At 40.5% G+C, this 12,392-nt stretch overlaps 1 protein-coding gene across 2 annotated transcripts in view; it reads right to left on the minus strand.

Annotated features, from left to right (window-relative positions):
• Cds1 (CDP-diacylglycerol synthase 1) overlaps nt 1-6,727 on the minus strand; it is a 67,382-nt gene extending 60,655 nt beyond the window's left edge. Inside the window, exon 1 of one of the 2 annotated variants that reach the window (XM_048784726.1) lies at nt 6,087-6,727. In XM_048784726.1, the coding sequence (XP_048640683.1) occupies nt 6,087-6,224 (138 nt within the window). In that variant the 5' untranslated portion in view covers nt 6,225-6,727. The remainder of the gene's footprint in view (nt 1-6,086) is intronic. The other variant, XM_015499208.2, reaches the window with a different exon arrangement.
• Between the last annotated feature and the right edge of the window lie 5,665 nt (nt 6,728-12,392).

A 12,392-nucleotide genomic window follows, 5' to 3' on the forward strand; every position in this document is an offset into this window, starting at 1 on the left:
TTTTTTTTTTTTTTTTTTTTTTTTTTTTACCCAATCTAATCAGGTCCCCATATTGAAAGGTGTACCTGAAGTCAAAGTTCCAATTCTCAATTAAATATCTCTTGGCTTTCCCACTCTCAAGACACTATCAAGGCTTTGCAGAAGGTGGGTGTTCTTCCTCACCGTGGTAAGCCATAAATTCCCACTGTCTTGTCAACTTGGTTAAGTTGGTGATATATGAGAAACAAGCACTAAAATACTGATACTAAATAAAATGAATCTGCTATGAGATAGTTAAAAAATGTCATTCCAAAATATGCGGCAACGGTATTTTTTCAAACTGAAGGGAACAGCATATTGAGTGGGTATGGGGGGTGGGAAGGGCTTTCCATGAATTTCTCCTGTGTGATTAAAAAGGGATCCTCCAGACTACAACCCAATTGCATGAAAACCCTCCCTGGAATTCAAGCCTACCAGGGACAATCTACACACCAACTGGAGAAAGAGACTTGAACTTTACATCTGTCTCAGACAGGGTGTTACTTGGTCATCTGAGGGCCCATTCCTCTTTCCAAAATCATTCACTCTCCCTAGGTTGCCTGCACATTTCCCCTCCTCATATGGAGAATGTATGGAAACCTTTAAGTTGCACTAGATTTGGGCATTATTACTTTTCCTTCACCTGATAACCCTATGCACAATACAAAATTTTATGTCATCACATTCATCATAATTGTCAGTTTTTCAAAGGCTCAAAATTGTCAAATTTTCAGTGGTAAGGAAACTCCCCTTATCCCTAAAGCTACAAGTAATAAAAGCTAAATCATGGAAAATTATTTAGGTGGTAATACTGACTAAAAATGATCAATAATTAGGGAGCATCCAGGTTGAGAATGGCCTAGATCTAGAAGAAAAATATAGAAGAATGTTCATTACACTTACTTGTGACACTAAGACAAGCGAAGTGTGCCAAAATCAAGAAGTTATTTATGAAAACAAAATAAGGCTTAGTCAAAAAACGAGATGAAATGCAATGTGAGATGGATGTTCATGAAATAACTGGTGAAACTGAATGAACTCTGTAGTCTAGTTAACAATGTTACACCTGTGGTAACTTGCTAAAATTTTGACAAATGTATCACAGTTACATAAGATATAATCACATTAGGGAAAATCAGGTGAAGAATACACAGAAATTCTGCTTTCTTTGTAACTTTTCTGTAAATCTAAATTGTTCCAAAATGTATAATTTATTTAAATACTATTAGCATAATTATAAAAGAAGTTGCACAATCTCAAATGGGGAAAGATAGAAGGGAACTAATCTCCAGATCATTTCCCCCCTCAACTTTATAAACCAAAATCTACTACAAGCACCCCAAGGACCTAGTCTGAAAGCACACCACAACTTCAAGGTGAACACCCTTCTCTTCCATTTCTCAGTCTACTAACTCAGGTCACAGAGTGTCCTTCCAATGCTCAATCCCCCTCAATCACTTCAGGAGCCCACTTCCCCAACCACGCAAACCTGTGGTCAAACACTTCAATCCTGGCTATGCAAGGATACACTTAAGGTATCCTTGACCTTCAGGCATTCCCAGGCCTAAATGGCTCCCAGTATCCATCTTCTCAGTGATTAAATTGGGTTATTTCTAACATGTATGTTTGTTGTGAGAAACAAATAATAAAAGAAGTACTCTGGGAATTCTAAATCACCCCACAAGCATCATATATTAGGACCTACTGCTGGGTTAAGTAAGAACTATGCTAATTTAGCACACAACAAGTTTGTGTTCAACTGAATCTTCACTCGGTTTGATAATTCTATTAATTGCTACTTGGTCATTTCATATCATGCTCCCTAAAAATTACACTAAAAAGGTATTACAGTTTAAACTAAATCATTTCCAAGACCCCTTGAAGCTCATTGGTTCTGAGTACCTACTTTACTGAGAAAATTGAGGGCCCAGTCCAACACTTGGATTTTTTCCTCTTCTGGATTTCAAATGTTTCTATGCTCACCCTCCATTCCTGCTCTTTTTTCTTAAGATATGAGCATGCAACCTCTCCTTTCCTTGCATATCACTATCAACTATATTCTCTACCCCACATCTGCCTTCTTTCTTCTGGGGCCTAACCATTCTCATGAGCACCTTCACCCTCATTTGATGTCTTTCAAACAAACTTATCTCCTTTCCATTAGGGGAAAAAAAAATCTTCACTTGATCCTCCTGTCTTCTCTGCTATCCTGTATTCCTTTTCACTATCACTTTCTACCAGTAACTACCAACATTTCTCCTCTCATTTTCCTCAATCTGAAACCTGGCTTCTACTAAGATTGCTGGCTAACCTCATTGTTCTATGTCTCAGCCCCTTACTCCTAGGTACTATTAATAATATTCTCCTAGCAATCCTTCCTCCTTTTGCACCCAGGACCCTCATTATCTTGGTTACTTCCCTGCATCTCCAACCTTCCTCTAAACATGGACATCCCCCAGGGCTCCATCTTCAGTTCTCTCACCCTCTCTAATAAGGAACTGGCATCCGCAGAGACCTGGACCTTTCATTTCAGCTTCCATCACACACTGAACCACCTACCCTTCACTTAGGCCCCATTTCTCAACCTCCCTAGTTTGGAGAATGACTCACCCAGCCCAAGGCAGTTCTTCCAAACTCACTCTTAATTCAAACAACTTCCCAATACTTGTTGCTTCTTTCCTGAAAGTCTCTTACCTATCAAAATATGTCTCCCAGTAAGTCCTTTTATTAGTCTTATTGTGGTCACCTTTGTCTAAGTCCCATCATCAGTATTTGAAATATCCTCTCTCTCAACCCCAATTTCACCACCCTACTAGACTTTTTTATCAGCCCCCATCAACTCACATCTATAGAATTTCTAATACCCTTCTATTTAGTTTCTTTCTGGTAGATCATTCTTCCTTCCAGGACTTTCCTCAGATCACTGCCACAGAAATGTACCAATCCAGTATTTAAGGACTGTGGACATTTCCCCTCAGGTAATAAGCACTTTTTTCCTATTATCTCTGAAAAACTTTCAGAGGCTTCCCAGAGTCCATGAATAAAGCCCAATATCTTCACAAGACTCTCAGCTTCTGAACCCACCTCCCAAACATGCAGTTTAGGCTCCAGGATTTCCCATCTACTTTTAGTTTTCCATGCCTAGAATGACGATTCAAGGAACAGTTCCACAGGCCCTTTGCCTAGAACACCCTGCCTCAACCCTTGTTTCTACCTGGTTGAGTCCCAGGCATTTTATCTTTTCTCTCTCTCTCTCTCTCTCTCATACTGGGGATTGAACCCAGTGGTGCTTTGCCACTAAGCTACAGTCCCAGCTCTTTTTATTTTTTATTTTGAGACAGGGTCTCATTAAGTTACTGTAGCTGGCCTTGAATTTATGATCTTCCTGTCTCAGTCTCTCAAGTCATGGCAACCAGGCATCTTTTAATTCCCAATCCATCCTTATTTCCTCTTTAAAGCTCTTCCTATAAGCCACCAAGTTGAGTCCAGCCAGGCCTTCCATGTTAACAATGAGCTTTGTACAGATGTCTAATAAATTTAACTCATATATGTCTTGTGGGGGAGGTTTCCTTGAGAGGGTGGTCCTTGTCATCTTCAAGTACCAACCCAGCACTTAAGGACTGGGAACATTACCCTGCAGGTAAGAAGCACTTTTTTTACTTGCTAATTCTCTGGAGCACAAAGCCTTCTCTCAGCCTAAATCTACAGGACTAAACAATTGAGAATGTCATGTTAATAACAGCACTATAAAGTCTACAAAATGGCAGTGCATGGGAGTGTTCAATAATAGCAGAATACAATACACCTCCTCCACTCCTTTCATTAATTCCCTAAGAGTTTTGCCTTTATTGGAACTTAAACAGAAAAGGCACTTAAAGAGTTTAAACGGACCAAATATTAACCAGCCTCCAATGTGCAAACTGATTTTAAAATAGCCCTTGACCTGAAAATATAGGTATATTCAAATACACACCCTGATAAGAAAAGACAGATAGAGGATAAGAGTTCAACGTCTCAAAGCTTGCCAGGTCAAGAGTTTCTTATGATGAATCTAAAAGTACAGCAATATTCTAACACAGCTTGAATATGTTCATCCTTATGATTGTACATGAGGTAGAGTTACACTGTCTAAGAAAGCTTAACAAAACAGGTTACATATGGTAACATTTATTCTCAAAAAACAAAATCCAGGTGGGCATGTATTAATGAAAGCCAACAGTTGAGCATTCATAAATAACTAAATAAGCTGTGAGGTACCCAGTCACTGCTACAAAAAACAGTTCTAATGAGTCAAATCACACCACAGAAATAGTTTCCATTTTAAATACATTATAGTGTTAAAAGATAAAACTAATTCAAAAGTTATTTTACACATGGCTCCCAGAACATGTTTTAATAAAAGCTTGCTAGCTTCTCCAGTTATGAAAGTCAACATGTGTAAACTGCTATTTCCTTGTTTTTAAAGTATACCAGTCATAACTTTCATATATGAATACACTACCAGTATAACTCCACATCATGTGTGATCACAAGAATGGGAAGTTATACTCCATGTATGTATGTCAAAATATACTCTACTGTCATATATATCTAAAAAGAACAGATATAAAATTTTAAAAATAAAGTATGCCAGTGCTAAAACAAAATAAATCCCAACCTAATTAATTCTATTTTTGGTTGGCCTTCCAAGGCAGTTTTCACAAAGACTATTCTGGGATCATGATTTCTAGCTTTATAACTTCAACTTTCAGTACCTGGAAACTGTTATATTTTGTGTAATTCCTTGATACATATGTTCTACCATTGATTCTCATTTTATTCCACCCCATATTAAAGAATAGAAAATAAGATGTCATCACATTGATTCTGAAGTTTCAGTCCTAAAATCACTGTTACATTTATTGCTTCATGATATTATGTGATATTTTCTTATCAGTGCTTTGTAACTTGGGTTATATCAAGTTCATCTATATTAACTTTCAGGTGGAACCTTTCCCAAATCAGAACTGTCAGGGAGTCTAAGTAATGGTACAAACCAAAAGAAAAGGAATCAGGAAACTTAGGTTCTAGTTCCAAAGGACATTGAATTTGACCCTGGGCAATCCACTTCACTTCTGTAATTCAAACTGCAATACAGATACCTGCTTCCAAAAAAAGGAATGCTTCTAGAATAGTTTCATGTTTTATGTTTCTCAAACAAAACAGAATTTTACAAACAGAAGGTTTTATAAAACAATCTATTCTCGGGTTCAAGTTCCCAAATTATCCAGTCCAAAAGATCATAAAACTGCACTTCTTCAAAAGTCTTACTTGCACCACTATATTACCAAATACACTGGAAGTCTTTTTCTAGCTTAAATAGAATAGTAGTCCTACCTCTACTTACTCTTAAATGTGAAGCAAGTTAATCTACAGAAAAGGGAGTGAAAATTCCTCATGAATTACCATGTCGGGTAATGAAATCTATTGACAGAAGAACTGCACTATCTGCTGGTGAACTCAAAAGAGGCTGAAAGTTTACAAGTATATCACGTGTACGAGATAGTCTCAAACCTCCAAAATCTATTATTACTAAGAAAGGGCATAAGAAATGAAAGCGCCAAGTTAGCTCAAGAAGCTAATCCTCCACCGTCAAGATCCAATGACACGTTAGATGCAAGTCTTTAAGTTTAGCCCAACTTTGCCCCCTCTAACTAGAAAAAGAAGTGAAATGGCAGGTATCAGAAAACTGCAGCTCATAGGGTGACAGGCTCCATCCTGAGTTCAGCGTCGGTCCCAGACCTCAAATAAGGGAGTTGGAATAGGGAAGAAGATAATTGTGGCCAAGTTTATGTATCAAGCTATACTGGCAGCGTGGCGTTCATCCCGGGAAACGCACCGTCACCGGGGACCGGGTTCTCGACCCACAGGGGAAAGGAGAAAAGAAAATCACACCGACAGGAAGGTGCAGCAAACGACCCGCACCTTCACCTGACATTGTGTGGACACCATCCTCGCCCCCCAAGTGTCCCAGCCCCAAATAGGACCCGGCCGGGACGCGGTCGAGTGCCTCTCGCGGCTCCACTTACTTTGTCGCTAGTGCTCTCGGTTTCGTGGTCCCCACCAGCCGCCTCTCCCTCGCGGGGTGGCGGCGCCACCGCTCCCCCGGGGCCAGGGCAACTTCCCCGGTGCCTCAGCTCCAACATCTCCCGCTCCCGCGCAGCCATGGCGGCCTCCTCCAGAGCCCCGAAATCCGAGCCGCGCGCGGGGTCTTGCTCGCTGGCCGCTTTGCCACCCCGCAGCCGCGCACTCGACGCCCAGCCGAGCCGCGACCCCTAACACCCCCCCACCATAGAGCCGCAGCCGTGCTGCGCCGGGTCACCCCCAAAACGGCATCAACGAGCAAGCGCTCGAGGCCGTCTCCAGGAAGCGCGGCGCCGACGACCGCCTCGGGGTGCTGGGTAGGCTCGGGGCACCCGGCCCAGTGGAGAAGGCGGGGACGCAGCGCGGCCGCCCGTTGCCAGGTGCGCGTCTCCACGCAGAGGCCCAGGTGGGAGGGAAGGAAAAGGCGAGGAGAGAAGAAGGAAGCCTGACCCGCTTTAGCGCTTCGCCCGGCACCCGCAGCCTGGGCAGGGCCACTCCCCGCCCCGCCTCCCGGAGCCAGACTCCGGAGTCGGCAGGTCCCGGCCCCCCTCCAACACCTTTCTCGGGTTCCTGCCTCCCGCAGCCAGGTCACGCGCCGTGGGCCCCGCCCCGCCCCGCCCCTCTGCGCTGCACTGCGGTTCCCACAGCCCCGCCTCCCTCGCGGCGGTGACGTCACGGTTCCGAGTCCCCCCCGCGGCCCCGCCCCCGTCTCCGCGCGCACAGGTGGGGGCTTTGAAAAAGGTGCTAGAGGCTGGGGGGCTCGGAAAGGGTCGGGGAGTGGGAGGAGGCATCAGCTCGGCGCGTGCAACGAAGAGTGCGAACTTGGAGCCTCGTCCCAGAGTTACTGTGAGAGCTGGAAGAACTACTCGAAGACGCACGGTAAATCTGGTAAACAGTGGCCGTGCTCAGCAGTACTCCCTTCAAGGGACTCCGCGGCCGTCTCAGCTTGACACACTGCGGTGTTTCGGAGGCTCAGAGGCGTCCAGAAGCAAAAACTTGTCTGGCAGGACAAACTCGTTGGCTCCGCTGCATTCCAACCCTGTTTCATCACCTTGAAAAGAGGAGATACAGTCGCCTTGCTGGGCTTGTGGGTCTGGGTTGGTCAAGAGTTTTAATCACAAACATAAGTCCTGTCTTCGAGAAATTCAGTTCTGAGTCTCACAAAATTTCACCACGTAGGGTCCTGAGAAAGCCTTAAATGCCTAGGGTGCAGTTGCCAACCAGCTAGACTCAGCAGTTATGGACCTTGGGCTGCTAAAGTTGAAACAGAGCATAACACCTGCATTAATTCCAGTTCAAACTCTGTTACAAGGTGATTAGTTTTATTGACATGTATCTGACACCTGGTTATCGTGACAAAAATGACAAAAAGGGGAGGGGGGGTGCTTCGCATACACAGGACAGCATTCAAGAAGAATGCCCTTACTTGCGTGCGGTGGTGCAAGGCTGAAATCCCAGCGACTCAGGAGACGGAGGCAAGAAGATTGTACAAGAAGGTTGTAAGTTCAAGACCAGCCTCAGCAATTTCGTGAGACTGTCTCAAAATTTAAAAAGTGGGTGTGGGGTGTAAGTCAGTGGTAAAGCGCCGTGGGTTCAATCTCCAGCACCAAAAAAAAAAAAAATAGAGAGAGAAGAAAACCAAAAGTCACAAAGTAGGATGCGTTAAAAAGCAGAACATAGGGACACCATTATACTTCACCAAACAGACTTTTTAAAGCTGTGAGTTCAGTTTGGGTTGCTACTTTTTCAAAAGAATATAGGGAAACTATAGCTTATTAACTTACAGGAAGAGTAACAAAAATGACAAGATGAAAAATGCTATGAGCTGTGAACATGATGTAACTGTCATTAGGAACAGAAGATTATGGTGACTAGATTAATCAATTGTTCTTTTTGGAGGACCAGAAATGAAGGACTGCCTAATAGGAAGATAGCCAAAGTAATAGCTACAGAGAATACTAAAGGCAGTAGTGAGGTTTCCATCTCTGGCTACCCCACAGCACAAAGGATGAAAAGTGTTCCATTCTAACCTCCCTGGAAGTCAAGTGTGGGGTTCTAGTTCCACTGATGCACCTAATTGGCTAGGTGTCCTTTGGTAAATGGTTAGGCAATATGGTTCCAGCTGTAAAACAAGAAGAATGACTTCCGTGGTCGCTTCCAACTCTCACAATATCAGAATTCAGCCCTTCCTTTCCCTAGTACTTCAAGAGAAGGGGACCCAGCATAGCAAGCTACCTGAACTGAACACCTTCCTCTTTCCCTTTTACCCTGTCGACCCCTTAGCTCCTTTGGTTTTCTTCTTCCTTCCTAGCAAGAGAAATAGAATCCTGGCAGGAGGGAAGAACAGAGGACAGTAGCTCAAAATGGAAGAGAAATAATATTTCTCCACCCAGGAAACAGAACCAGTGCAAAGAACACCAAGTAGAGTGCTTTACTCCTTTACCTCACCCCTTCCTTAAGCTCCACCACTTCCTGTATTTTATCTGAGATAGCATTTTCTTTCAGTCTTCGTTATAGTTATTGCCTCTGTTGAGCAATTAAACTGAGCCCAGGCAGCAAGAACCACAATTGAAGCTCTTACCCAAGGGCCAGCCCCACCAAGCTTAAGTGGTCAGAGATGTTTGCTAAAGAAGTGAATGAAGAAATGAATGGGCAGCAGAGATGTAGCATAAAAAGGGAAATATATTTAGTATTTACATTTTTAATAAAAGGATCTATGTTAGACTTACAAAGGTACTTAATTTTCTTCATAGTTTATATAAAAAAAAGAAAAAGAATTTTGATATATATTAAAGGGGTTCTAGTAATGATTTCTGCATTTTATTTAAGATCTATTACAGTATATTCAAGCACAACTGGCCTTGCCGAAATGTTTTCATACTTTTCCAATGTCTTTTTTCTCTTCTTCTTTTCCTTTTCCCCTCCCCCCACTTTTTTTTCATTCAGAGAATTTAAGATCTCCAAATGTATTGCATTTGTGTTTCCATGATACAGAATCTGGGATGCAATAGTTTCTAAGGTCTCACCTATTCATTTTACTAGAATTTAACCTAGTAAAGGACTTCTAGGAAACCCCAAGCACAAGCATGAGTTTAATGACAGGAGATATTTAGCCAATACATATTTCTTGAGTGATTTAAAGATTTATACTTTGGTGGTCTTGGAATTATTTATAACTCTTAGCAAAGGATTTGCCAGAGGGGTAAGAGAGAGTGCTAACATGGTTATTTGTATGGTGTCTGTTTTAGCTAGACTTTTTTTTAATGCCTTTATTTATTTATTTATTTATCTATTTATTTATTTATTTTTATGTTGTGCTGAGGCTTGAACCCAGCGCCTCACATGTGCTAGGCGAGTGCTCTACCACTGAGCCACAACCCCAGCCCCTAGACTTTTTGTTTTTACCTTCTCTTTTAACGGAGAGACCTGTTATCATTCCTCTCTGAGTACCCTCAGAAGTTTGCCGGACTGATAATCATTCCCCTCTCATGTGGGCATTGAAGCTGCTTTCCACATCAGAGGCTCACAGGCGCCTGGCTGGAATGTCCCCAGTTTGCCAAGGGAAGAAGAATCTTCCTCAGCCAACCATTTCCACTTACTTGGATATCCACATTATAGCTTTTGTTGCTTGGCCTATTTTTCCTCTGTTGCCCTCTGTCAACTCTGCATATAAGTTAGAGGTATAGCCAATTTAGGCCTACCAGAGAGACATTTTGTGGGGAAAACTTGAGGGACCATTTATGTGTATTTTCTTATCTTTAACAAAACTATACAGAAGAACAATAGTATACTATCAAGTTTTATAGTGAGAGGGCATTGGAGGAAAGTGCAATGGTATAGTTAAAAACATGGGATTTATATACTGACAATCTTGGGTTTAGGCCATAGTTCTGCCATCTTCTAGCTTTGAAATAATTTAGCTCATGCAGCATTCTCATCAAAGGCAGCTGAAGCTACATCCTAAATTACATGCCCAAAGCTGAAGTAATAACTCTTCACAAAGCACCTTCATATACAGCATTTCATTTGTTTGACTCAACATAAAATAGCCATTGCAAATATTATTCCCATTTTACAAGAAAAAGAACTGAGACCCAGAATGATATACAAGTTTACAAATCGAATATGGGATTGAAATGTAAGTTTGAATACTTCAAATTCTGCCTGGTCCATGATGTAAATGAACAGTAACAGAAATTACTAACACCTGAGGGGTTTTTATAAAGTACATGGATTCTGGAGTCAGCCTGAGTTCAAATCCCAGCTCTGCTACCTACTGGCCTTGGTCAAGTGTCAAAACCCCCTCTGTGTATCAGTGTCCTCATGTGTAGTAAAATGAGGATAATGGTAATGATACAATCCTTCTAGCATACTTATGATGATGAAATTGGTTAAAATATGTAAAATACTGAGAACAGCATCTGCATAGTGGAGGGCTACATAAATGTTACTTATAATAATTATTCATATTATTGAAAACTGAATTCCCCAAGGAGAACAATATTAGACCTCCAAACTCACTGAAATATCCCAGAAAACTTTAAAGAAAAAAACGGATATTTTATTATTGCTTTGGGGAGGAGGGTAGAAATTAGGAACTGGGGTAGGGTAACTTTTCAAACAAGAACAAAGAAATCACCAGTCCACCAAAATAATTTGTGTCTTATCCTTGGAATCAATGAAATTGGCATTTCCCATTGTCAACTGGAATCAGTTACTAATATGTATATAGATAATGAGTGTGGAATTCCTTACATTTCTAGCTTCTTCACCAAATCCTGATAACTCTAGGCAAGTTATATTTTGGCCACTTAATTCCTATGGAAAATAGGCAGCATAATCTATCTGTAAATTCACAAATCATGTCAAAGAATGATGTACCTAAGTGTGATTGATATAAGGTGCATAATTTTAGCAAAAATAGAAGTGTTATAGTTTAAAATACATAAAAAGATATGGGTACATGTGCACCTTTGATACTGCATTCATGTATTTTGTTATTGACTATGGCTGGATTTAGGTACTTTTTGAAGAGGAACAGATTGGTAACTGTCCTTGGAAGGTTGGATCACTAAGTTTCTTCCAATCATACCAATTATCTGGTTTAACAAATTTCTGAAATCCAGAGGTAATGGTCAAGGTTCTTAGATACAGAAAGAGAAACATCATGGCTGTTTGTGATAAGAAAACATTGCAACATAGTTTGATTACTATAGTTTAGATCTCAAATGTCCCCCAAGGGCCCTTGTCTTAAACGCTTGGTCCCCATCCTGTGGCACTGTTGGGATGTTATGGAATCTAGTAGAAGAAACCTCATTAAAAGTGTGTCTTCAAGGAGATACTAGGGACCTCCCCCCAACCTTGCTCTCCAGCCACCACAAGGTGAAAATCTTTGCCAAATCTGCTTCTTATCCTGATGTTCTGACTCACCTTAGGCCAAAGGTACGGGGCCAAGCAATCATGGACTGAGATCCTGAAACTATGAACCAGAATAAATCTGTCCTCCTTTTTAGTTGATTTTCTCAGGTATTTTGTCACAGTGATGGAAAGCTTACAAGCATAAGTATTTATTTATTATTTTAGCAGTACATAAAATAAGGGTTAGTTTTAAAGTTAGTTTCTGAAAGACTAATAACCACACATATGGTTCTTGTTAATATCAATGTAAGTGATTTTTGTTTATAGAGAATATAAATCATTTTAAATTACAGTCCTTTCTGAACTAATATTAATATCTCTCTGGTTCCCTCATTAACTAATGAATTAAATAAAATCTTTGTCATGTGTTCATTTTATATTTGTATCAAATTTATACTTTTATCCATCTGGAAATTGTACTTTATACAGAGTAATAATGTATATCTGTTTTCATTCAATAGATTCATCTATTTATGGAAGAAGTATGTATTGATTATCTACAAAGTCATAACACAGTTCCAGGTACTTTATGGAATATATATGTATATATATATATATATGTATGTGTGTATGTATATACACATACATATATACATATATATATATATATACACACATACATACACATATATATGTGTATATGTATGTGTATATATATGTATTCCATAAATATATATATATATATTCCTTATATATATAACTTTGAGTTTATAGTAACATAATATCCACTTTCTATTTTTCTAGAAACATATTTCTTTCTCCAGAAATAACTTATATTATTAACTAATCTTCCATTCAGATCTTTTTCTATGGTTTTATGTACTTAATAGTAT

The sequence above is a fragment of the Marmota marmota genome, unplaced genomic scaffold, assembly GCF_001458135.2.
Source record: "Marmota marmota marmota unplaced genomic scaffold, marMar, whole genome shotgun sequence".
Lineage (NCBI taxonomy): Eukaryota > Metazoa > Chordata > Mammalia > Rodentia > Sciuridae > Marmota > Marmota marmota.